This window comes from Harpia harpyja, chromosome 6 (genome assembly GCF_026419915.1).
Source record: "Harpia harpyja isolate bHarHar1 chromosome 6, bHarHar1 primary haplotype, whole genome shotgun sequence".
Lineage (NCBI taxonomy): Eukaryota > Metazoa > Chordata > Aves > Accipitriformes > Accipitridae > Harpia > Harpia harpyja.
In genome coordinates this window covers 70,452,587-70,479,559 of record NC_068945.1, presented here as the reverse complement: position 1 = coordinate 70,479,559, position 26,973 = coordinate 70,452,587, and the positions used below count along the sequence as shown (strand labels likewise).

At 47.9% G+C, this 26,973-nt stretch overlaps 1 protein-coding gene across 1 annotated transcript in view; it reads left to right on the top strand.

Annotated features, from left to right (window-relative positions):
• Positions 1-26,973, top strand: part of SHANK3 (SH3 and multiple ankyrin repeat domains 3) — a 363,156-nt gene that overhangs the window by 201,588 nt on the left and 134,595 nt on the right. The window contains 1 exon segment of the mRNA XM_052788728.1: positions 17,594-17,707. Coding sequence (XP_052644688.1) covers positions 17,594-17,707 — 114 coding nt within the window.

Here is a 26,973-nt window from a genome sequence, read left to right as displayed (position 1 = left end):
TGCTGGAAACTTGAAATAGTTCCCCAAAAGTCTCCTCCGGCGAGTTGCTGTTTGTGGCTTTTGGACAGCCAGCCAGCCAATGGTAGGTTTGGCCCATGCAGGGGTCCAGCAGCAGGAAGGCAGCTGCCTGCAGTTCTCCTTCCATTCACCGGTGCTCATGGGCAGTGCCTCCGGCACGGGGCCAGTGCCTGCTTGAACTCATGCGTGACGTGCTGCAGCTACAACCCACCTACCTAGTCATGAGCCCCACGCATTCATGAGGGACCAGAAGCTGCAGAACATTTTTAGGAGAAGCCTGTTATTCCTTGGCATGATCCTGCCTGCTGGGAATGGGAATAGAAGCAGCCCCATTAGCCTGTCCTCAGCAGTGGCCAACAGTTGCCCAGGGAAGAGAGTGAGATTGGGAAGTGTATGAGGCTCTCAGCTATTCATCTGTGTTCATAGTCCCTAACGGTACTTGTTGGGGTTTTTGTAGGGATCTTTGCTCTTTTAGCACATACAAATTCTTTGCAGCTACAGCAGCTTAACTGTGCATTGTGTGAAAAGCCATTTCTTTTGAGGCTTTTTTGGCCTTCTGCCTGCCTTTTTTGCTTGGTGACCCCTAAATTTTTGGTGAAAGAAGCAGTGGGCAGGGGATCCCTGTTCATGCAGTGCTGCTCTTGACTTTGTACACTTCTGTCTTAGCCCTTACTTCTCCTCCAGGCTAGAGGCTGCCTGTTCCTTGTCTGGAGCCATTCCTTTCGCTGTCCTTTTCACCCTTTGCTGTATCTTTCCCAGTTGTGCTGTGACCTCTCTGAGCTGAGCTGCACGAGGTATTTAAGATACTCTTCATTTCCTGATCATCACTGATACTTAGTTTGGTTTTTGCTGCTGTCCGTCACTGAGCTGTTCTCACACTGAGATCTGAATCAAAACCTCATTCCTGAGGGGCAACAGGTCGGAGCCCAGCACCGTACACGCAATATTAGTTCCTTCTGCTTGTACGCAGCCAGGGCACATGTGCCTGTATTCAATTTGACCCGTCGCTCTCTTGCCCCTTTGCTTGGTGTCGCACGCTGTAAGCGTTAGGAGTGATGTCCGTGATCTGGCTCTTCTCTCCTGGAGCGCTTCCAGATGGGCGGTCTCCTGGGGGCTGGTGAGCGCAGGCACCTTTGGACCTTCCTGAGCAGCTGAGCCCCGGCATGTCCCGCTGCAGGATCGGATGGGATCCTCCCCGTGTTCCCAGACATTGGCAGCAGCCGGCGTTCTGGAAGTGGCCACCCGTGTCGCAGAGGGCTCGTGGGCCCAGCCAGGTCTTCGTGACAGGTTTTTGTGAAAGCTCTCGCTTTTCCCCAGCAGCGCGGAGCGTTACCATACCGTACTGGACTCCGATAGGGAAGCTCTGCACCTGAGGGGGGAACAGTGTTGGTACCCCGACTGGCTGGAGGGCTGTGAGAATATTCACAGCATGAGCCTGCACGTGGAAGGGATGTCTGGGAGAACACCTGCTACGGCTCCCATCGTCGCTGGAGGTTGGATGTACCCTGTCTTCATGCCGCTCTGTCGTTACCACGTGCGCTTTTGCAAGGCCTGAGGAGGAAGGGCATGGTCGCGCGCATTGCCTCGGGTTTCCTTACACCATGGCTGTAGTAGGAGCTGGAATTGGGGGAACCTCCCCTTTATCCGGGTGAGTGCGAATGGCAGATTTTGACGGTGAGCCATGCCGGTTTATCTGGTGCAGCAGAGCAGCCTGAGCCCTTCCAGTGGCCCACACGTGCGGGCCAGCAGGAACGTGCCCTCGGGACAGGTCTTTGGCCACCAGTCCTGCGGCCCCCCCGACGTGCCGGGGCTGCCCTCGGGGAAGCTGGGGTACCTCAGGGGTGAAGAGATCTCAGCCCCCTGAGACAGAGAAAGCTGTTGTAGGAGAAGTTGCTGGGGGTGCGTGCGCTGGGGTGTCAGGCTCAGTAACTTGTGCCACGACTCATCTGAGTTTTCCAGGGCAGGCTTGGCTTTAGGAAAGGTTTGACGGGCCCAGCGTCCTGAGATGTCTCCCTGAAGACCGCTTGTCAGGCTGGCTGCTAATGCTGGGGGAGCTGCTGGGGCCAGGGCTCTGCGGCGCTGGGCTGCCTGAAATCCAGAGCAGCGAAGGCGTGCTCCGCTTGGTCTGCGGTGGTCGTGGACAGGGCACAGGGCCTGGGTCCATGGGGAATCCACTCGCACTGTGGAAATACTGCTGCTGCGAGCGGCCTAGGTGGGATTAATGTCCCCAGGAGGTCGGGAAGGGAAAGATGAAAAGATCAGCTGGTGCTGAGAGAGGAGGGGGTAAGCATGGACAGCAGAAGATAACCACAGCAGTTGCCTCTCAGCTCTGGCCGTCTGGGTCAGGGCCACCCTGCTCAAGCTTTGCATATCGTGTTTCAAATCTGCTTACTGGGTACCAGATCCTGAAGCTCTGCTTAGGCTGAAAAGTCCTCATTAACATTTTGGGAATACGCTAATTCCCTTCCTTTCCTATTCCAACCTGCTGACTTTGATTGGCACTATTTTTTACAATAAATGCTTAATTAAAGGCATAATGACTGTATAATGATTGTATTAAAAGCAAGATGATTATAAAAATCAGCTTAGCAGCTGGAGGCTGCAGGGCTGGAATAGCTCAGAGCAGAAACCAGTGCGGCGGTGCTATGGAGGCTGTGCTCACAAGTTGATTATACGCAGCATCTCTGTTGCCGTTGCACTCGCGGACCCCCAGCCCACAGCCCCCTCACTCTGAAAGCTGTACAGAGACTAACTGCAGAAATACCTTCTGCCTCCAGGAATTTCAGCCTAAAGCAGCCGTAGGTGGGGGAAAGGCAGATGTGCCATTGCTGCCTACTACCAGGATGACTGCAGATGAGGAGCAGAGCTGTGGCGTGATGGAAGCTACAAAACGTAATGCACTTCTGCACCAGCACCGGCTGCAGCCTCAGCTCTCTGCTGGGCTCCGAGTCCCACAGAGAGGCAAGCCAAGTTCAAGGTCTGGGTCCTTATCTGCAGGGTGCACTGTAGTCTGGTCCAGCACAAGGAGCCTGAAGCTCTGGGCTAAGGCCGTGACTGACCTTACACTTCAGGCACAGAATGAGACATGCCAGTTTAGGGCCAGCTTGCTGAGAGCTCGCCAGGCTCCCCTCCTAGCCTCACTGCCTGCTGCTCCTCCATGGGCCACCTCTGCTGGTGTACAACCAAGCCAGGTCCTTCTCTGCCCAGTCACCAGCTCCATCCTTGCTCATGCAGATCTCGTCCCTGAGGAGTGGTAGGCATGAAAGTGACAGTTGGGCAGATTGGCCAGCCTTTGTGGTGTGTCCTTAAAGCACTGATGAGCATGGCATGAAACTCAGAGCAGAAACGACCCAGGAGAGGGAGCATGACAAACCCCTGCAGAGCCTGCGGCTTGTCTTCTGTTGGGCCATGTGCTGTGCTGCAGGACTGTGCAGGGCCAAGGGCAGTGTGTTCTGGTCTTATCACTGCTGTAAGGGCTCTTGCCCTTCCATTCTAATGGCACTCAGGTGGATCCCATCTGCTCCTGGAGACTTTTCAGGTCCCCAAGCCTTGGGCTTAATTGCTTTTACCTGCCTGCATCTGAAGGTGCCAGGAAAGTTGCAATGTAGTCGGTGACAGATGGTGCAGGCAAGGGTGGTCTGAGCTTGCTCTCTGCTGTGCCAGTTCCCTCTTTGTGCCCATTCTTCAGGTCATGTCCCCATTCATCCATAATGATCTCATTTCCTCCACTGCTATATTTGAGCTCTGTGCCACCTCAGATCTCATTTGGACCCAGCTGTGCCTCTGTTCCTCTGTGGTAGCTGGAGCCCCAAACTTAACAAGATACAGAAGGCAATTTAGAAAGTGCCCCTCACCCCAGACTGTTAATTGTGCTGTGCCTGGGTCAGGGTAGTCTGTGTGAAAAGCTGAAGGTTGCAAGTTTAATAAAGCATAAACACTTAATACGATGTTCAAGGGCAGTTTTAAAAAAAAAAGTTGCAAGCTATTTAAGTGTGCAGTGATGAAACAATGGTAGGAACAGATGTTGAGAGAATTCCTTTCTGTATCTTCTTGTCTAGAGCTGTGTGCCTCTAAAATAGGTCACATCCATCAAAATGCAGGTTATGTGTTTGCGGAGAAGATGTTCTAGTAGTCCTAGGTGGGAAGCACCAGGTCTCCGTCTGCAAGTATTTGAACACAGGTTGTGCCTGTGGGCAGGAGCTGTGAGGAGGGACTGGACGGTGTCGCTCGGTTGTTATCAGCATTGCCGTGGTTTGCCACCGCACAGGGGAGGCTGCAAGTCTGCAGAGCTGCTCTGCTTGGAGGGTGTTCCTTTCATGGCCTCCTAGACAGAGGGATGTGCAGAGCTGCTCACACAAACCTGTGCCTGGACTGTCTGATGGGAAAGGCTGTGAGGAACCACTATGTGCAAACGTCTGCTAGACCCGTCAAGGCTTGTTTGGTTTGTGGTGTTCTGAACTGGGCTTAACAGCATGCTGGCCCCTTGCCTGCGCTGGTGGTCCTGAGCTCCTGGGAACAGGATGAGTGGTGATTTCTGTTCCTCAGGCACGCAGCATAGTCCCCAGCAAAGGCAGCACTTCTCTTTTTACAGACAAAGCTGGTCTAAGCTTTCAGAAGAAACTCTTGCAGCAAGAACCCAGCACAAGCCCAGCTGCATGTACCACCGAGGCAGGTGGCTGCTGCAGTGTTACTCAGCTGATTCTTTGGACCACTGTAAAACTGAATTCTCCACAGGATTTCTTCAGGAACAACGAGGAAATGCACCCCACCCCTCTTCTTTCATCTCTAATAAAGCAGTGAAGGTTTTCCTTCCTTTTCATCCTTCTCTGTTTTAAAAATTGTTTAAATGTTAAGTACCATGAATGCAAAATAGTAGGGTACCAAAAAAGTCACATCCAACATCCCGGCCTCTTCTTGTATAGGAAGCAGGTCAAAGTGCCCTGTCCTCAGAGTTAGCTTTAGTTTGGGGGTCTTTTTTGTCCCTTTGGAGATGATTTGCTTTTTCTGCCTGACTTGGAAGTCTATGATCTGGCATGCTGAATTGCTGCCAAAGTTGCTTGGCTTTAACACCAGTTCCACTGGCTTTGCTGTTCTGAAGATGCTTCAAGAGCATACTTTCCTCAGGAGTCATGCACTTGACCAGGTAGTTGTCTCTGCTTGTTCAGTTCAACATGGCAGGCAGCAGCCTGGATTCAGGCCAGCACATGCAGCTGTAGCATTCACTTTTTTCATCCACTGATAACTATAAATTATGCCAATAATTTCATGGGCTCACTGGAGGCTGCAGTTTGAGCAAGCCAAAGCAAAGGCTGTAAATTGTCAGGCATTTGATACACTACACTGAGACTTTCTGTGCCCAGGACTAAAAGCATCTTAAAATCTGCTCTGGTGCAATGGTAGTTTTCAACTCTTAAAATTCTTATTGAGAAAAGTCAAAAGGGGATTTTAGGTCTCTTCTGTATGGTCTGAATATTTGTACTCCTACTTGCTATCTTAGCCCCTACTGTGATTCAAGGAAAAAGAAGTTTGAAGAGACAGGAATTCTTCAGTCTTTATTAATTTGTCATCTTTGTTTGAGGGGGGAAAACATTATTCTGCTGCAAGAGTAAACTTGCGTAGTAGACTTCGAAGTTCTCCTTTAACTCTGATCATTTTCGCTGATGGGTTTTGGTCCAGATCTCCACTAGCCACCAAGATTAATCTGTCTCTGGTCATAGAGAGCACCTGCAAACTCAACAGAGGTGAATAAGTAACTAGAGAGCCCACCGACTGACTTTGTACCTATGTGGAGAGCTGACATTTTCATGGCAGGATGTCTGAAGACTCTTCCCTTCTGAGCTAACACTTTCTGTGTTGGATTTGTTTCTGGAGGAATTTGTTTGAGACTATTTTTTATTACCATGAAGTAATATAGGTAGGGGAAATAGCTGTGGTTGAAGAATGCTAAATGGCCCTCGTGGGGGAGCAGTCACACGAAGCCTGTTTGGATGGGAATGACTGGAGGCTGTTGTAGGAAGCTTCACACGCACTTACATCCTGGTGTAACCTGGCAGTGGCTCAGCTAACCAGGTGCAGGTCCTCCTACATTTGAGCTGCTGAATTTAACTGCTCTGAACACAAAGTGTAGGACTCCCCAAAGGAGGTGCTGAGGAAGAGCCTGGCTGCGGAAAGCATATTATGTTGAGGCAAGACCTGAGCAGAAGTTCTCACCCCAGCAGTGTACAGCCTCTAAGACAGGTAGCTCTTCTGCAGCAGACTTGCTAGGGTCTACAGCAGGGAGAAGTGTGGAGTGCCTTTGTTATGGAGAATTATGCACATGTGAAGGGCTGGGAGAGAGTCCAGCCTCAGGATATATGTAGAACTTCCCGTTGGAGAGCAAAATGCTTTCCTCTGCAAATCAAAGTTGCACTTGGGTGTTCTTCTGTTGATGGGCAATGTGGGAGTGAATCATTGTCAACGCATAGTTCTGTAATGTGTTTTGAGGTCTGTGTCAACGCAGGTGTATTCAGTGGGATGGTGGATGCGTCTTTCAAGTAGAAGACATCTATATCCATGCCTGACTGACAGGAGGACTCCATTTCCATGTTGCATGCAGGCTCTGGCTTCTCATCTATTGTCAGTAAAGGAGCAAGTGATGTCTAATGAAGGCTTGTTCAGTGTAACCAGGATTAAAAGCCTCCCCAGGGCATTTCAGTGGAAGTTTATGAGGCTGGTGGACAAACCATTTTTTCTGTTGATCTGGGGGCCCTGTATTAATCTTTCCTATTTTCCCTAATTGCTTTAACTGCCAACTTGTCTCTCCCTTGGTTTTTTATTAATAAACCCAAGTGAAATCTGTCGTTGTGATGAAAGGACCCTGCAACATCTGCCAGATGGATAGTACGCAATCAGTTTATTAATTTGATGGGGCATTTAAAATCAGCTTTTATAGTTGCATTTTAATTTCATAACAAATAAAACAGCTGTGCAGAGTGAAAATTTGGGCTATTGTGGCATATACTGGGGGCTCACTGGCTCTAGAATTGCCTTGGGTTTTACAGCTTGACCCATCAGGGATCTGTGAACTTCATCAGATAACAGGGTTTGAGAGTCCCCCGGTTCTGGGAGTTAGGAAGGCTGTAGCCTCGGTTATGCTGGTACTAGAGACTGTACCTTCCCAGGTCTAACATTCCCAAGACCTGCATGGCACAATCGGTGGGCTTCTTCTGGACAGAGGATACTGCTAGGGTTGGTTCACAAACAATGCTGGGATTTGGGTATCAAGAGTGTGAGTAACTGTGCATTTGAGAATATGTAGCCTGTGCGTGTGGTATGTGCTCAGGCTTACTAGACTACATGCATACCCTTGGGCAGTGTGTTAAGGCTGAGCTCCAGTGTTAAGGTTGAGCTGGGAGTTAACAGGCCTCAGAGCAAAGGATTTAAAATCATGTGAAAGTGTACATTGCTTGGCTTACTTCCAGTTTTGACTATGTCTCAGTATAGACACAGGCAAGTTAACTGGAAAGGAGGAGAAACCTTTCCTAGTGTGAGAAAACAATAATAGGAAGAAACTCAGAGCCTGATAAGCTCTGGAACTAAGTGAAGGTCACAGCACAATACTGCTGCTCAGACGAGGGACTTGACCAAAAAAATGGGTCAGTTGCTGATGATTTTTTGGAGCTCAGCAACAGTAATTTACAGCTGACATTGAGCAAAACTGTGCTGTCGGTGTGGTTCTGGCAGCGTCCCTTTTTCTGGGTCCCGAGTACGGCAGTGGCTCAGAAGTGAAAAACATGAAGGTGAAGAGTGTGGTGGAGAGGCCATGTCATCTCCATGTTAGCCTCTCAAACAGATTTGGGTGCTTTGTATAACACCGAGGTTACATGAGAGATTGTCCGGGACATGGAGTTGTTGCACAAGTTGAGGCAAAGTTTGCTTGTTTGCTGGGAAACTTTTGGAATAAAACAGCCTAGAGATCTGTGTGTGACTGTCCTGGTTTTGGCTGGGATAGTGCTGTGTTTTGAGTTCAGTATGAGAAGAATGTTGATAACACACTGATGTTTTCAGTTGTTGCTGAGTAGTGTTTAGACTAAGTCAAGGATTTTTCAGCTTCTCACTAGAAGCTGGGAGAGGACACAGCCAGGACAGCTGACCCAAACTGGCCAAAGGGGTATTCCATACCATGTGATGTCATGCCCAGTATATAAACTGGGGGGAGTTGACCTGGGAGGGATCACTGCTCAGGAACTAACTGGGCATGGGTCAGTGAGTGAGTGGTGAGCAATTGCATTGTGCATCACTTGTATATTCCAATCCTTTTGTTATTACTATTGTCATTTTATTACTGTTATCGTTATCAGTTTCTTCTTTTCTGTCCTGTTAAACTGTTCTTTTCTCAGTCCACAAGTTTTACCTTTTTTTTTTCCCCGATTCTCTCCCCCATCCCACTGCAGGGGGTGGGGAGTGAGTGGGTGAGCAGCTGCATGGTACTTAGTTGCTGGCTGGGGTTAAACCACGACAACGACAGAAGCACCCGTTTCTTCTTGACTTGATCTTGGATTACAAGTATGTAGTGGTGGTGTTTCCATGGTGTGATGCGCATCTAGTCGTGGAGTGAGGTCAGGGTACCTGTTCTACTTTTTTTCATTTTGTAGCCTTCTGGAGTTTGTCTTTACTTGTAACACGTCTTCTAGGGACCAACGCTGCTGGGGTAGGGTTGGATGTAGGCTGGGACAAGATCTTAGCAATGCAGTCAAGTTTATGGCTTCAGCCACGCTTGGGAGCTGTGTATCGTAGCTAATCTGAAACTGCAAGTAATCCTGCACGCCCAGGGATTTAGGAAGCCCTGAAGCCCTGTGGCATATGGACAGCAATAGTGATATTAGCATGAGGGTCCTACATGATCATCTTAATGGATTACTGAGCACTGCAGATATGCCACTTGCAGTCATGTATTAGTTTTGAGAGAAACACGAACACTGCGTCTGCCTTTCTCCCTCACCATGGAGGGCATCTTTCATGGTCAGGGTGGCTTCAGGATGTCCTTTCCATCAGAGTGATCGGGGAAGGTCTGTGAAACACAGGTCTGATACCCCTCTCTGGGTGTCAGCACACATCTTTGTGCTGCCTGTTGCAAAGGCATGGTATGATGCCTCTGGGTTTCTGAGGTGTGCCTTATCACAAAGTTAGGAAGTCTCCGGATTCAGATTCTGTATCTGTCCCCCAAATGGCTTCCTGATAGTCATTTAATAGATAAGCAGAATGGATTTGTCCCTTGTTTGTAGCTCGAGACATAAGATTTGAATTCTGATGTTTTTCTGCCACTCGGGGCTGAAACTAAATTAACCTGTTATGTGGGAATTTGGCCATGACAGCTCCCAAGGACACAGAAAACCCACAAACATGGCAGCGGGTGAGATCCAGGTGCAGTGCGTGAGCGTGGCTGATGGGGAGCTGCAGCGGGTTGGCATCGAAGGGAATGCGCTGGGGTCCTGTGTCTCGCAGTCCCCGGTTCGGCAAAGGAAAGGGCAAGTCTGAACGGTGCCAGAGTGGCCTAGAGAGAGCTGTGATAAGCAGGTTTGTGTTGGAGCATTAGGGAAGGTCACAGGGAGTACCAGGACTGTCCTCAAATGCTGCCTGTGCCACTTTGCAGAGGAGTGCTGGAAAGGGCAAGGCCCCTCTTGGCATTGCTGAGAAGTCAGGATTTGGTGACATTGTTGGAGAAAGTGGAAAACCTTGGCGGGGAGTTAAGCTTGACGGACCTCAGCAGAGTTCAGTGTGGGAGTCTGAAGGGACAATGACCAGAGCTATGGGTAAGGGTTGATGAAAAATGAAATTAAGGGTGTTACACACTGGGAAGCAGGGCCTGTAGAGTCTTCCTTGTTGCCTTCTAAGTTGTTCTTTATCTTCATGCATTAACTTGTCGCCAGCACAGCAGAATCTGAACTAGAAAGTCACGTTTGCATGCTGCAGTAGCTATGCTGGTATAGCCAGGGTCCTTTCAGCTTCTGCCCTTATCAGGGACTTCGCAGTGCTGTCTGTGAGTGAGGACAGCGGTCACATGTGCTTGACTGTGGAATCCCTTGTTTGCTTGATTTTAATGTCCTGGAAGAGATGATGGGTGCAGTATGTTGTGAACTTCTGAATCTGTGTCATTAGCTCTGGGGTGACAAATGGAAGGAGTGCAAATGGGACCTCCCGATGTGAGAGCTGGCTGGTGCGTGGAATTGGTCAGCAGCTCTGGTACACACCCATCTTGCGTCTGCATCTGGGAACAGAGGTAGTAAATTGATGGGTGTGTTGGAGAAAACTACTGTGGCACCACTGTTGTAAGTGTAGAGAGGCCCCAGGGTGGGCTCAGGTCTCCAACAGCTGCCACTTCACACTGCCTGCCAGGAGGAGACCTTCTCATATGGCTTATGGGTGACCCCACAGGTAGCCCTTGGGAGAAACCTTTCTAGGGCATATTCCCTGCAGCACTGGTGGATCCTAGTCTTTCAGCTCTCATCTCTCCTTGTAATAATGGCTTTAGGCAGGAATAACAACCAAAACATTTCTTAAAAGATACCACAGACTGCAGAGGCCAAAGGGGTCTGTAGGCAGCCCAGGTTCAAGCTGAGTCCATGCAGATGCCGGTGGCTGGATCATGCAGCTTCTCAAGCAAGACTTGGAATCGGAGCGCTCTGCGGGCTGTGCTGCGCTCCAGGCACGGTGTTGTCCTTGGGACTCAACACAGAGAAGCTAGGAGGAGGAATACGGCGGTGCATCCTTTATGGGAAAACCTCTGATGCTGACAAGAGATCCTCTGTTCCTCAGAGCAAGATGGGGACCATACCTCATGAGCAGACACTATGGGAGCTGGCCCAGTGGCTGCTGCGTCCTCAGCACGTGCCAGAGGGATCCCTGCACTAATAGAGCAGGAGAGGGAAATTGTCTTGCGAGACAGAAGAGAAGAGGAAGATTCTGCTTGAGCAGTGAATGAGACGAGGGTTGGCCTGAGCCCAGCCTCATGAATAAATGATGAGCAGCTTGGGTGCTAGGAGTGACATTTCTAATAGGGAGGAAACAATAGTAAATCAAATGGGGCAAATCTGTGTCTGAGAGACTGTGTAAGAAGGCAGTTTCTGGGATTATTCTGAAAAGGAGCAATCACATATCAGTGTGTAGGGGACTCAAGAAAGGGAAAACCCACAGCCACTCTAGGTTGGGGCTTTTTTTTTCTTTTTTTCATTTCTTTCAGTCTTGGAACCTATGAAGCAAAGAAAAATGGGAGCTTCATGAGGAACAGAGGTAGTAGGATCAAACTAAAGAGTTCTGCTGTCCAAGCCACCTGTGACGTTGCTAGCCCATGTAAAAGGCATATCTTGGTAGCTTCTAGGGTCCTGTCAGGTTGGAGACCTACTTTGTGCTGTGCAACAGAGAAGAGGCAGGACCAGATCCTGGAACTCCAGGTTGTAGAGTCAAACAGTAGAACAGCTGGCAATGCAAATATGGGGTGCAAAGAGGTGGTCTTAAAGAGCTGACACTGCTGAGCTGATTCTATATGTAGGCTTTAAGGATTAAATGGGATTGAAATGAATGGAATGAACACAAGGGAAAAAACATGGTCTTTGGTTAGGACAACTGCCTTGTCATTTGCAGCTGGCTGGCTTCCATAAGCATCATTTCAGTAGGGAATTTTCCACAAGACCTGAAGGATGCTACAGTGGATTCCCCAAGGGAGAAGTTTGCAGGTACAGTGGAGTGCGTAGGAGGCAGCATAAATTGGTCTGGAAGACATGTTTGGAGATGAGAATGGGCTGGGGGAAAGTAGGGACTGGTCTGTGGTAGAACAGCAGTGGAAGGTGGATTTGTGCCTCAAAGGGGAAGGTAGGAATGTCTGCATTTGGTACGAGAGTGGAGAGGTAGCCAGCAAGAGCACCCTCAGGAGTGGTTGAGAGAAAGCCAAGATGATTTCAGCAGCTGCTGCGGTGCTTTTACTTCGGGGTCCTGTAGCAGCAGGTTAAAGGATCCTTGCAGGCAAACACAACTCGAGAATGTGGCAGTCACTTGGGCTTCTTTGTGCAGGCCATGGAGCAAACAGCGGTATAGCACGACACTGGGAAATGGCAGTGGGACTTGACTGGCCAGGGCCTGGGATCAAGAGTTGATTAGCTATAAATTCCTTCATTAAAGAATTTTTTTTCCCATTATATGTTGTTTGTTAGTTTCTTCAAAGCATATTTAAGCATCTCATGAGCGCATCCCAACATGATTCGGTATACGCCTCATTACCATGTTTATAGCTATTGAAATTACCAGTGACCTTCAGAGCTGATGGTTGTGTGTATGACTCGCCCAGCTTGCATCAATGATTCGTAGTCCTCAGTAGACCATTTATTTCTCTTCTCCTGTCAGCGCCAGCTTTTTCCTGGCTGCTGTGGTATTGCCCACTCGGTCTAAGGCCCCCACGGGAGAGGAGGGCTGTCACAGGTGAGTTCTGAGCCTGGCGCTGAAGGAGAAGGGCCTGAAAACGAAACAGGCTTTTGGAGTGACTTGTCAGGAGAGACTGCTGAGAGATGGCATCCACGTGTCAAGTCAGGCCCTGTTGAAGTCCAGCTGAATCCAAGCTGCTTGCTTTGAGTGCTGTCCTTTCGGTCTGCCAGGCATGAATTGCTGTAGCTTCAGAGCTCCTTGGCACCCATCTGCTCCTCTCCCTGCCAGCCCAAAGCTCATGCTCTCTGTACCTCATTTCTGAAGAAGTTGTGTGTTTATACAGCAAGAAAAGTTTGAGTGAGCTGACTGAGACTGAGGTACCTACCTTCTTCACCTCAGCCTGCACTGGTAAGACCAGGCTTCAGCAATCCCAGGTCCCTGAGACCAGTGGGATAGCTCATGGCAAGGTAGGCATACCTACAGTGGAGGAGGGTCAGGTTAGGGAACATTCAAACAAACTGGACATATGCGAGTCCATGGGCCTGATGAGATGTACCGGTGAGTGCTGAAGGAGTGGGCTGATGGCTTTGCCAGGTCACTCTTGATTACCTTTGAAAGGTCGTGGTGGCCAGGAGAGGTTCGTGATGACTGGAAGAAAGCAAATGTCACTCCTGTCTTCAAGAAGGGCAAGGAAGAGTGTGGGGAACTGCAGGCTGTCAGTCTCGCCTTGATCCCTGGGAAGGTGATGGAGCAACTAACCGTGGAAACCATTTCCAAACACATGAAGGGCAAGATGGTGATTGGGAGTAGCCAGCCTGGATTTGTGAAGGGGAAATCCCGCTTAAGCAAGCTGACAGCCTTCTACAGTGAGGTGACTAGCTTGTTGGATGAGGGGAGAGCAGTGGATGCTGTTAATGTTGACTTAAGCAAGGTTTTTATGTTGTCTCATGTAACATCCTCAGAGACAAACTGGTGAAATGTGGGCAACTTTAAATTTTTCTTTTCGTTAGAATAGACTCAGTTTGCTGTTACTTAAAATCGGTGTTCAGCTTGATGCCAGACAGGCTGAAACTTCAGTCCTTCCAATCCTCCAGAAGTAGCAAATCTTAAAAAGGATTACTATGTGATTGAAGAGCCAAGCATAACAATACAAGAACAGAAGGCTCTGGAGAGCTGCATGAGCTCTGCTCCACAGAGGGCTGGTTTGGAAGTTAGAAACACAAAGTACTAGAAGAGGGAAATTTTCCATTGGGAAGTGTTAGCAGAGCTTCTAAAGCATGGACGAGAGCAGTGGAAATAAGCTATGGGATTTGGGTCTATTCCAAGTTGTGACAACATCATAACCTTTGGACAGCAGGAGCATTTGCATCTCAAGAAAAGATCTAGAGAAGAGACTGAAATGAGTCTCCTGTTTGGCTTGTAAATCAGGCTTGCTTGCTTGTTTGTTTTTCCCTTGCTTCCTATAGGACTAATGCCTAGATATAGGCAATCATGAAGTTCCTCTTCTTTGGGGAATTTGCTTTGGCTGGCATGGAGCAGTGCTTAATTTATTAGTAACTCTGGTGTTTGGATTTAGCTATGAATGACACACGGGCACTATTGTGGTGGGTGCAGGGATAAATCTGACAGTGCTGTCTGTGAAGCGTTGGGAGGGAGCTGAATTAGAAAGGTAGCAGCACCTGGTAGAGTGTGGATGTGTCTGTGCCTTCTGCCAGTCAGGGTATCAAATACCATAGTAATTCAGGTGTTTATTTGTTAACTGATTGGGGGGGGGGGGGGGGGGAGAGAAAGAGTTGTCCACTCAGTTACCAGCAATAGAAATCCCAGCCTGGCGGTAGGACTGTGGTCCATGTTGGGGGTAAGGTGTGCTGCCATGTGCGTAATCGCACGCTTTTTTTTTCCTGAGCTGAAAGTCCCGTATATCTGCCAACTGGGAGTTAAGCCTTATGTTGTATTCCCAACACTGGCACTTGTCTGCCTTACCTGGGAAGGACAGCTTTCCCTTCCAGCCCTGCATGTTGCTTGGGGTGGGTGCTGAACATCCAGGAGCAGCAGGAGTGAGTTTCCCAGAGGTGTTGGCCTCGATGGACGTACCAAGAGCACAAGAACTCCTGTGTGGTCAGGGCTGCTGATATTTTGGATCAAAACAGGAAAAGAGAAAAGAAACCATTTTCCTCAGAGGTCTTTGACTTGGAAGGCACCACTGCACTAATGAATAGAGCTAATTACATAGTGATTTGTGTAGAGATTACCAGCTGGGGCAGAAAGCAGTGCAGCTAACACCCATGAAGCCTGAATGCTGAAGAAGGTGCAGGGAGGGATGCTGGGGGGTAGTGGAGGACAGCAGGATGGTGCAGAGGTGACAGGCAGCAGTATAGTCATTTGAGCGCAGTGCTTCTGCCTCCCCCCTGCCTCCCCATGCTGCAGTGAAGCAGAGACATCCAGGAGAGAGGAGTCAAGCATGCTAGCCTCCACGGCCCTTTATGGCCTTCAGGATAGATGCCTCACCGTGTTTCAGCTGTAGGAGGAAGTGTCTTCATGGGGAGGTAATCTGAGAGGATGGCTTTTTGGGACTGGGGGCTTACCCTTTCAAACCAGGCATTTTTGTGCTTTCTGCAGAGTGCCCAGCCCGTTCTGAGGTGATAGGTAAAAAAGTGAGGAGCGTTGGGATACTGGGAGTTGTGCAGAATCCTTGTGCTATGCTGAAGATGAGCAATAATTGCTGTTTGTGTGGCTCTGACAGCACGCACAGCCATAGGATATTTGCATAGCCTTGTGGTATAAATTTTATTATTATCAAAGAGTTTATCTCAAGCGCTGTTCCTATTGAGGATTGAAGATCTCATTGCTGGGGATCATGTCGTACCAGTGGTCTCATTTGCTTGGTGGTTTCTTGCATCTAGTGCTGAATAACTGCTGATCAGCTCTGTTCCTTCTGCCTGGTTGCAGTGCAGCCTTAGGAGAACAAGACAGTAAGGTTTCCCCGTGCTTGCTGGTTGCCTCATCGCTGTCAGACTGTTGCCAAAGGGCCTTTTCGGTAATCAGCCACAGGAGGCTCCTCATCTTTTATGGGGGCCTGCCTGATGGTTGGAGGGAGCATCCAGCAGCCTCCAAGGTCACTGCCTTTGTGCTGGGTCAGGTCCCGAGACTTGCCTGCAAACCTGCGGTCTCTGCCTCTGGGAGAAGTGGCTCTTTCTTTAACTGTCACATTCACTTGAGTATGTTTCAGATCGTAGGCGAGCTTAAAATGAAGATGAAGTTTCTGCTATCAAAGCCACAAGGTTAAGTCACGATTACAAAGTTGGAGAAACAGCCATAGGAAAAAAGCGTAAGATAAGATTATGCAAGTTTAAAATAGGCATGATGTCAGCCTTCTCCTTCACCTGTTGTCCAGGGATTTGTTGAGGAGCTTAAGAATCCAGTTTAGAGTCCCCTCTCTGTACCGAGGGGTTTTATAACGGCTCCTGAAGTTTCAAAACAAGTCCCAAGGAACCCCACATCTCTGTGATAATGAAGGGGATCTCTTGATGTGGTGGGCTTGTTTTTAAGAACTTGTTATCCAGATAATGCTGAGGGAATACTTTTGAGATTGTTGACAGCAGGGCCCCCAGAATGCTGATTCTTCTGTTTATTTTTTGTCTGGATGTCAAATGAATTGCTGTTACAAATGCTACACCATTATATTTTTCAAAGGATGTATCAAAAGCTTACCACTTTGGGGTGATGTGCAGCAGTTTCTCTTGATCTGTAGCATTTTGTAGATTACATCAAACACATTAATTCACAATCTGTTCGAGAGACCACTGTGTTACAAAGAGTTAGGAAAGCGGTGTGAGCCACAGTAACCTGAAAACATATGTAACTGCTCTCCTTCTCTGCTTCCTTGGATCAGGATGGTGCAATTAATTTGCCTTGTAAGTGCTTGAATTCAAGTGAGAGGTGCGCATCAGCCATTTTCTGGATAAAACAGGGGTAATATCCAGGCACTCTGGATATAATATATAATTGGGGAATATCCAGAAAGATTTTATAATGATTCTCACCTCCCTTTTTTCTCTCTTGCACTGTACATTTTTGTTCTCTTGGGTGCTCTGGGAATGGCAGTCATTTTCTCTGAGGCCATAGGAAATGTAATGGTCATATCTGATGCATTTTTAAATGTCCCAAAACAATCCAGATCTTTCATGCAGAGCCTGCTAGCATAAGGTGTGGGGGATCCAGTTGCAGGGAACTAGGAGATGACAGCTGACATCAAACATTCATTTGCGGGCAATGGTTTTCATAGCAGAAACCTCAAACTGTTTTGTAACCTTGAACTGTGCTGGCTAGTCTGCTTTGGACCCCAGTTCATCCTTCAGGTGTAATCACAAGTGCTGGTTTTGTCTGTAGCTCTTCAGTAGTTTGTATCCTGGCTACCTGAAAACCATATTTTTTCAGCTGGCACTTGGTGAGGAGTTCAAGCTGATAGTTCCCTGGTTTAATGAGGATGCTCCTGATATGATTCTCTGTTAAAATCTCCTTGACTCTGAATTCATTTAATCTTCTGAGCACATTTCAAGACTTCCTTTCTGTTCTCTAACCTTTGAGCAAGTAAAAACAAGGCTTAATGGGTTGGGAGAATTTTGCTGTGACAGTGAAGTACCTTCCTGTTTGCTGTGTCATTTAGAGTGAAACAGCTCTTGGTTTTTTTGAACACAGGCCAGTCAGGACACCCCAGCACTCAGAGTGACTTGTGTTGTCACCTTGGCCAATTTCTTTCCCTCTCTGCACCTCATTTTCCTTATGGGGCTGTTACTTCTCTGTTGATCTGAGGATGTCAGAAGTTGCAGTAGGTAGCATGTTTCCAGGAAATGGTTTTACCAAAGCCTATGTTATGTCTGGGTCCCCCATTAACAATCCTTCTTACAAAGATGGATGCTACCAGTTCGGTTTCATTTTCGCAGCAGATGGTTGCATGAAGGCCATTGTCGACACTGTCTCTCTTCTGGATGTGGGTGAAAGAAGCTTTTGAAGGCTTCTTGAGGTGCTTTCTTCCTCCAGACGACACCTGACCCCAGACAAATTTTCTGTGCTCTGCCCTTTTGTCTTTCCATTGCGTTAACACTATATGATGGTCATTCCGGCCTTCCCTTTTTCTGGGAGCCCTGCTCATTCTCACGTACCTGTTTGTTTCTTCCCACAGTGCTGAGTATTGGCGAAGGTGGCTTTTGGGAAGGAACCGTGAAAGGAAGGACTGGCTGGTTCCCGGCAGAATGCGTTGAGGAGGTGCAGATGCGACAGTATGATCCACGGCAAGGTAAGCTGTTTTCTTAGACCTGAGTGTCTCTCAGCAGATGCACTGGACAGCCCTGGAAATTCAGAAGTACTCATTTTAAATTTCTAGCAGTATCTGAGTTTGCCCATTCTCTGCAATGGGTGATGGATGCATCTGAAGAATTATATCTCAAGGTGTTGGTTAATGTTACTGAGTGCATTACCATCCAGTAGCAGACACGCTGATCCATGGTAAGTGTGTGGTACTGTTGTGAGGAGAGCAATCATTGGTCCCTTTTGCGGAGATTGCTGCAGTGGCAGGGTATTCTGCAGGCAACAGTGAGTGATGAAGCAAGAGAGAGTGACTGTTGATCTGAACCTCCAAACCCGCATTACATTTTAGGAGACTTCAAAAGAAAACAGTAATTTGCATGTGTGTGTTCTAGTCCAACAGAAAATATTAAAAATGGCTGTGACTCAGCCCTGGCACTCCTGACCCTCAGTCTCCAGTACCAGTCACCACCTAACAGGAATTTGCTGTTCCTGGAGAACAGTGGTGTCAGGAGGAGCTGTGGATTGCGTGCACCAAACAGTACGGTGTTCTTGGAGGTCTTGACTTAATGGGTCTCCTGCTGTTGTGGGGTATATCCCCACAGCTTACCCCTTGCCACTGACAGCTGCCCAGGCAGCGTTCCTCTCCCAGCCTGAGGACTGGGTGGGAAGCACTTCTGATAGGCCTGAACTTGTCCCAGTGGAAAGCAACTGAAGAGAACATCTGGATTTTTTTTTTTTTTCTTCCAATGTATTACTTAAGAGGGAAGTAGCCCTGATTTTACAGATTCAGTGAAGTTCACTTTGCATATTAAATGAGCTTTAAAATTCACACAGGTGGATTCTGGTAAGTGAGAGCTAAACCTTGATTGTGAAGTTGGAAACAAAGTTGTAGAAGAGAAAAGAAAATCAATAAAATATACTTCTCTGTTTTGCACAGCAACTAGTTTTAACTAGTTTCTGGAAGCCTGAACCCACTTATAAAGTCTTGTCTTTTCTCTAATCCCAGTCCTTCCTGAGAGTTCTAAATGTATATGTTTGCACCCTTAGGCATCTCCTTACAGGATGCTTGGGTTCCATAAGTGAGCCACTAACTCTGTGTCTGCTGTGATGAGTATGTGGCAGGTCACATGTGCTCTGGGACACTTGCATGTCGGTTCAGTGTGGATGAAATATTAGGTGCCTTTGGGACCTGGTCTTGTGGCCATGGAGGGTGTAGTGGCAGTGGAACTCCACTGGTAGCAGCATGAACCTGCACACTGCAGGATCTAATCAGCAAAGCTTTTCTCCCCCTGCCTCTGAATTGGTTCAGCTGTTAGCTCTCCAGTCTGCAGTTCCAGATTGTGTTCCCAATGCTCATTTGTATTCTTCCTTCAAATTATCTTTGTATGTGCTTCATCTTACTGCGCTGGTCACCCCTGCCTTTCCACTCTCCTGGCCAGAGAAGGCTCCTGTCTGAGAGTGGTGTTGTGAACTCAGCTGTACTCTGGGCTCATTAGAAGTGAAGCAAATGTGTTTCTGTTGTGCTGATGGGAAACGCTTGATGACAGTGAAGACTTGAATGGGATATTGCTCCTTTTTTGGGGTGATTAGATCTGATGAGTTGGGACTTCCACTGAGAAGGTTCCACCTTCCTCCCTCTCGTGCTGCTTTGGAGCTGTACTCTGGAGCCATTTCAGTGTGCAGGGGCTGTTTGCCCTGTCCTTTTGTGATGCTAAATAAAAAAGAGAATAGACTAATTGATGTGGTTTATAAGCCTTTCCTGTATCCAGGAGTTCAGGTTTGCTGGGTGCCTTCTTGGAGAACGTTACGTGTTTGGGTTAAATTGAAGTTGTGTAGTGAAATGTGAAAAACAGATGGTGCTTAGATACTAAAGTTGAAGCAGAGGTATGAGCGTTTTCCTCCAGTTGTCCATACTGTTTAGTTGTTGGCATGTCCCCTAGTGTGGTTTTGGCTTTTGCCGACTTTTACTGTTCCAGACAAAGCTCAGGCACAGTTTTCAGGTACAGATTGTTTGCACAAGGTAGTTTGGATAAGGCCGTGATGTTTATGCACAGAAGAAAGTTTAGCTGTATGGACATGATGTTGCTCTGCCACTTCTCATCAAGATCAAAGAAAGGCAAGTGTCTACCTTCTGAGTTTAAGTATAGCCTAACAGCTGATTGGGCTGTGCACTGGTGGAAAGGGTTTGGCCTGACTATACTTTGCTGGGGAACAAAGCCACATCAGACTTGCAGACATCTCCAACTGTGTTTATTGATTGAGGAAAGTAGCAGGGTTGCATGGCAGATACCTGACTAGACTCTTGTTGGAACAGATTGCAGATGACTGTGACGAGGATGAGAGCAGATCGGGAAATTCATTGTGATCTTCATTGAAATTCAGAGAGAGCAACTTTCAGGGTTGACATTTTGGAGACAGTATTAGGATGTTCCTTTAACCTGCATGTATTTTCATGCTTTGAGGGAAAAGGGCATGAGCTGCATATTGACCTACCTAAATGAGCCAAGTTCTTCTCTAAGGGTGCCTCTGGGTCAGCACTTCCCTCCCAGGTCCCAGTTCGTAGACACTGCAGCACTTGTTGACTCTGAAGGAAGATGTCCTGTTGCCCACCTCTGTTACAGGCCCCAAGGCAGAAACTTAAGTTTCTCACTTCCCAGTGAGGGTCTCCTTAGATATCTCCTGTCCGTGAAACTGAAATCCTTTGGAGCCTAAATACAGTTTCTTTGGTAAATAACTCAAACCTTCTGTATGTTCTAAATTTATTTATTCTGGCCCTACTGAGTTGGAGAACTCTGCTTTTGCCCATCTTCCCATGGAGTTCATCCTTCTTCTATCATCCTGACATCCCGAGAGGAGATCCCAGTTCTAGTTATCAATCCCATCACTTCATTATACACTTCTATTCCTCTCTGCACCTCCTCTAACACCATACCCTATATCCTGCTGAAAGTGGTGTGACATTTCTATTGGATTCAGGGAATTAATCTTTTTGTGCCTTCCATGTGGTTGAAACAGGCCTTGTTGTTCTGCCAATAGAGGATCAAGCTCATAAAGTGGTCCTCCCAGCTGTCGGTAGTCTGAGATCCGTGGGTGTAAGAACCTGCATGCAAACACCAGCTAGTCAAATCTCCTTGTCTCTAGATTCACAACGAGATGATGGTGTGTAGACCTGCCTTTGGGCAGTGGGAGTGCCTCCCCTCAGATCTCAAGGTGCAGCAGTGATTCTGCACAGGAATGTCTCTGCCTCCCTGAGCAGAGGCACTGGCGGAACTTCAGACCGGTGGGACTGCACTCCCACTCCTGCTTGTCAAGTAGCCACCTGGAGCTTCATTCATGTTTGCAGAGGTGCTGTGGAGAGTCACCTGGGTATGTGGCCAGGTACCATGGGTGGGCAGCACTTGTACCTGAGAGACTGCAGATCTGTCTCCAAGTGATGCAGGAAGATGGTCTTTCACAGTGTGAATGCATGTAGGGCTCTGAGTAAAATGAAACAGAAAAAGAGGTGGTTTGTCAGTGAGTGTTTTTCAGCATGTCCAGCCCATATGTATGTCTGCCTCCCATTCTCCTTCCTCTCCTCCTCAGCATGTCCCCAAGGACCATGTAGTTCAGGGTTTAGAGAGTACCAGGTCACTGAGCGTGAGCTGCCTGATGTGCATCATCAACGAGGGAAGGAGGCACATGCCCCTGTGGCTTGTGCTGGAGCTAAAGCCCTTTGCCTGGGGTGGTGATGCCCCAGGCACATGGGAGTTGTGGTTCCCATTGCTGGTAAGTCACCTGCTATTCAGCTACTGAAAGTGTTCAGAGAAGGAGCGCTTGGTCAAGGGACTCTACCCAAACATCTGGTCCCTCAGAAATCAAAGTGGCTTTAAACCAGGAAATTATTTGGATAGGCTGCTATCTGAATGGCTAGTTTTAGTACAAGAGGAGGAAAATCAGATAGACATTGACATATCTTTGCCTAAAGGAGCACAAGAGAGGAGGCAGGTGGACAGGTGAAAGCAACAGCAAAGCAAGCAGACTGCTCTGAGAAGAGGCTGTCTTCTCTGCTGATTGAAGTGATGGTGGCCAGTGAGATAAGGCTGAGGTATTTGGAATAGAAATGCCAGCTCATGAGTGCAGAGGGGAAGATGCTGAGCCAAGTGATTTGGTCGGTCCAACAGCTGTTAACAGGTGAGAACAGGCTGGAGCAGCATGTCTGTGCTTTAAGGAAAGGTAAAGGTAAGGGTAAAACTGAGGGTAGGAAGTGTGTGCAATGCATGAGTGTGTGTGCAGAAACAGAGAGATAGGACAAAAACATATACCTTTACATTGCTTTGGACAATGATAGTGTAAGATATCCTGGTAATAAGGATAGAGTCTAGATTTTTATATTTAATACAGGAGAAAAATGTAGTGAAGTAAATGGAATCGACTGTCTTCAGTGCGTTAAAATAGAGGTGGAATTCTGAGGGACTATTTTCAGTCAAAGCTACAAAAACCTGCCCTAATACGTATTCCTGGCAAAAGAGAAATCTTGCAGGTAGGGAATCCAAATATGATTGTCCCCAGGCCTCTAGGAATAAGCAAAGCTCTCAAAGAACAAAGGCTGGGATTCATCTGCAAAAAAAAGTCTGTATCAGGGGGATCTGAAAACATAAATGTAAGAGCAACTTGCCAAAAACTCGGCTGAGCTAGACCTTGAGAACGTTAAGAGGAGTAATAGTAGATTCTTCAGCTGTACAAATAAAAGAGTAAGGAAAGAGGATATAGAGCTATTAAGCAATAGGAATGAGATAAGATCAAAGCTGATTAGGTAAAGGTCCAAATCTACCAGAACAGTTCCCTGTCAAAACAGGCACGATGTTGGATGGATGGGCTGTGGCAGGACTGATACTGCCGGCTGGGGAGGACAGTATCGGGGCCCTGAGGACACCAATATGTCTTAATGTCCCTGACCAGCTTCACCTGGGTCTCCTCCCACACCGCTGGTCCCAGGAGCTCTATTTGAGCTGTGGCTTTCAGTCCCTGCCTGAACTGTGTTGGAGGAGACCCTGTCTCCAGTCATAGTCGTGCCCATGGCTGGCCGTGGGCCCTCTTGATCCAAATCCTGACCCGTGGGCTGATTTCTCAGCTTGACCTCAGACCTGCCTCGTGCCCAGTGATCGTTAGACCTGGCCTTAAGCCCGACCTCCACATAAGCTTCGTGGCTTGTCTTGAGACCTGCCCCATTGCTGTGCAGGGCCTTATGAGCTGGACTCCTGGTTGGACCTGGCCACCATCTCTGGGTCTGTCCTGCTGGCCTTGCTCGAGTCATGGCCAGCAAGACCCCTGCCCTGCGGCTGTGGGGTCTCCTGGGCTCCTGGCCCACCTCCCTCCGGGGGCAGCCCTGCCCTTGTAGCCCCAACAAACAAATGACACCAGCCTTCTGAAAAAATAATAGGGAAAATTACTGGTACATTCGCAAAGATTTCAATGAGGTAACGGTGAACCTTGTGTTTGGGAGCGCTCTGGGCAAGCCCGGTTAAGGTGCTCTTGAGTTCACAGGGATAAAAGTCTTTAAAACAGATTTTGAAGGAAGCAAGAGATGGAGGAAGATGGGGAAAGGGGTAGGACAGAACGGTGTTTATCCAGGAACGTTTTTGTGCTAAAGGAGATTGATTGACTGTGTTGGCTAAGGAAATGCCGTTGTTCCAGTTTGCTTGGATTTCAGGAGTGTCATGTGGGAAATTATTAGTAAAATTGGAGGAAATGTGGGGGAGCACTGGAAATTTGTCATCTGTCACTAGCTGATTAACAATTTCACCTGTTAAATGCTTTCACTGATAGCTGTGGCCAAAAGTAAACTGAAATGTACTGCTAATGTTTCCTTGTGACGTCTTATGAGGTGAGAACATTTCACTTTCAGAGCTGGATGAGTTGGCATAACAGAAATAGCATGAAATTCAGTAAGATAAAATATAGGATCTTGCACTTAACAGAAAATCTTCTTGGTGGTAACACGCTAACATTTTACTTCTTGAAACAACAAGAGGAGGCATATTAGTGGTTCAGGAGATGACTGTAGCGTCATGTGTCTGCGAACAAGGCAGATGTGAGCCTGGGATGTCTCGTACAAGGCATTTCCAGCGTGTGGGAGGTGTTAGTGCTATGGCACAAGGAGCTGTTAACATCTGATCTGGAATTGATTGTCATTCTGATCACTGTCTGCAGGAAACTGGATTCACATCGGTCTTGTTCTCCTTGTGTGCAAATGCTTGCTGTTGGGAGCTGTGCTGCTCTAATAAGAGAAATTCAAAGTGTGGGCAGCCTCCGTGTGCTTGGTGAGGAACCGAAGCCTCAACGCTGGGATCCCTTCTTGGATGCGCATTGAGTAGCGTCTTGTAGGGCTGTAACTCTGTACATGCTAAGCTTGCACACACAAATCTCAGTAATATCATTAGGGAGTATTTGCAAAATACGGAATTAAATACGAGTATTAATTTTTCGGGACCTAGTTTGTCAATTGTTGGACAACTTTCTGCTCAAGTTGGCACTGGAATGCCTGTGCCTCCGCTTTGAATACAACTCATTCTTGCTTTGGGTTAGTTACAGAGTAGTCCTGAGTCTGTGGTCCAGGGAAATGTTGTGAGAAGGACCTGCAGCTTTGGTTAAAATTGCAGAGGAACATTTGGTAACTGTAGTTAAGACAAAATAGCTGTTTGGGATAGGTTGCAGGCACTGTAAAACATGCATTTATGTATTACACCTTGAAATGTGGCAGTCCTGTGGTAGTGTCAGTGTCCAATTTGGGCTCATTTCACGCTGAGCTATCATGTCTCTCTCCCCTGACCCTCACTCCCTTGCGTTTTTCAGAATTACCTTTTGTGGCAGACCCTGACTGTCTCTCCCACCTGATTTCAGTGGTGGAACAGACCTCACCTGCTGTACTCCTGAGAGAGCATGCTGATCTCTCAGGAAGTGACACCCAGAAATTAAAGGACAAGTTTGGGTGTGTGAAGCAGAATGTGCTAAATGCTTCGATGCATATGTGCAAGCAGCCTGTTGTCACAGTAACTCGTCCGTGGACTGAGAGAAGGTGTGAGAACGGAGCATAAGCTCCCCCGTGCACTGCAAGCCTGGAACCCGGCCTTGGTAGAAATCCAAGACTGTTGGGTATCACCTTGCTACTATTTGCCTCTTGCAAGTAGTGTTTGTTTGGAGAGATGCTGTACCGTCTCCTCTAGGAAACATTCTGTGCTGTTTATCTGCTTCCACGTACAAGTCTGCCTTAGCGGAGAGAAATGTAGGGAAGCTCTTTGCAAACTTAATTAGGCTGCATCTGAACTGGTGGGCTGAAGAGCACTTGCAGACATGGGGTCTGGGTTTTCCTGCAGCTGCTTCCCCACCGTCCAGGGACGTACAGCGCTCTCCTCCCTCAGAAGCAGCAGAGACTTGGGATGCTCTGGCAGTGCCCCGGTTCAGACGGTTACAGGGCCAGGAGGTGGGCACGCTGCAGACAGGCCAGCTCTCCGGAGCAGGGCTTCTTGAAGGTTGGGCAGGACTTCGGCACTGGGAGACGAAGGGGCACAGCCATGCAGACCGGGAAGGCGCCGATGCCGGCTGTGGTTGGGACTGGAGAGCATGTTGTGGGAGGCTGGGACCGACTAAGAGCTATGGCTAATCCTGGGTGTGCAATAACTGTGGCACGAGTATCTTCTTTAACGGAGTTTTTCCTTTTTATCTTGCTTTGATTCCTTTGGAAGGATGTGGGAGTCAGTGGTGTCCAGGGAACTGTTTGTTTTGCATGGCAGAGATCTCTCCTTACTGCTCCTTGTCTGCCCATTTATTTGTGGCAAGATGTCCAGTTTTCCATCGTCATAGCATTTAAATTACTAATACGTGAAACCGTGTTAACTGAGTTCCTAGTGGACTTAGTCTCTGACATTTCATCTTTTTCTGAGAAAAGGAAAATAATTTTAAGGGTGGAATACACCCCCCTCATATGACGGGCATGTATTTAGTTACTTCCTTGGTACCTGCAGGTAGCAGTGGAGGTGGCGGAAGTATTACCGCATCTTCCCATTGTGGAAAGGCTTTCTGAAAAAAGAATTAGGAGCTTGAACCACCATTTGATCAAGAAATGAGTTTCTTGTGTAAGAAATGTTTCAAAATTGTAATAACAATTATTGGGTACTTCACATTATTTACAAGTCTAATAGTGAGAGCATCTTGTTGGCTGGGCCTGTCCCCTCACTGTCTCTCCTAGTGGCCAGCATAGATATTGGAGGAGCAGATGGTATAACAACAGGATTTAAAAAAAATGACTAGCATCACTGTTCCTGAATCATCCATTCCCGTGTCGTGTAAGAGTCAGAAGTATTTTCCAGCCTGGTACATCAGAGGCACCAGAACGCATCACCGCTGAGGAGGATGAAGTGTTGGTGTGCATGCTCGGCCCCAGTGGTCTGAACCCAGACCACATCGTCCAGAGCCCAGCCTGAGCCCCGCTTCCTTCGGAGAGCAGGGCTGTTTCTGTCCTGGCTGCTTGGGCTCAGGACGGGAGGTTGCAGAAGTCGTTGGCTGTTTCTTTTGGTAGAGGGCACTGTTGTTCTTCACTCGTCTCTGATGCCAACCTCAGGTGATGTAAATGCGTAGGGTGCAGAGGAGGAGGAGGATTGTGGAGGATTTTGGTACCTTAGTGAAATACAGCTCTCTCATTTCCTGCAGTGAATTGATCGTCTCCCTCCTGGAGGTCTGCACCAGCCTTTGGGGAGGTCGGCTTGTTTTGTTATGGTACCCATTTTATAACTTTATCTCTGTGTGTCCTGCATGTGAAGGCACAGGTTATCTATTCCACCTTCTCGTTTTGTTTTCTTGGTATGTTACGGAGTCTACCTTGACCAATGGTGATCCTCCTCTGGAGAACTCTATCCGACTGGGGTGGTATTGAACTAATGGGGGATATAGCCTCATCCACAGGGAGACTGGATGGTGTGTAGAGCAATGGCATGGGGTTGTAGTCCTGCAGCCGAGATGCTGTTGATGTCCGCTGTGGCCATTTGGATGGGTTGGGTCTTGGTGGTTGTAGGTGTTCACATGTAGCACCCATGTACCTTGTTGTAACTTAGCAATCATTGCTTTTGACAAATACCTTGCTTTTGCAAGAAAGACTGCAATAGAAGTGGAAGTATGGACAGCAGGAAGGGAAAAAATTCAGTCAGCTAAACTTCCCAGGGCTGGAAAGAAGCTCTGCCTGAGCAGCGAGCACCAAGTCTGAACACTGCGGCTTTTCTGAGC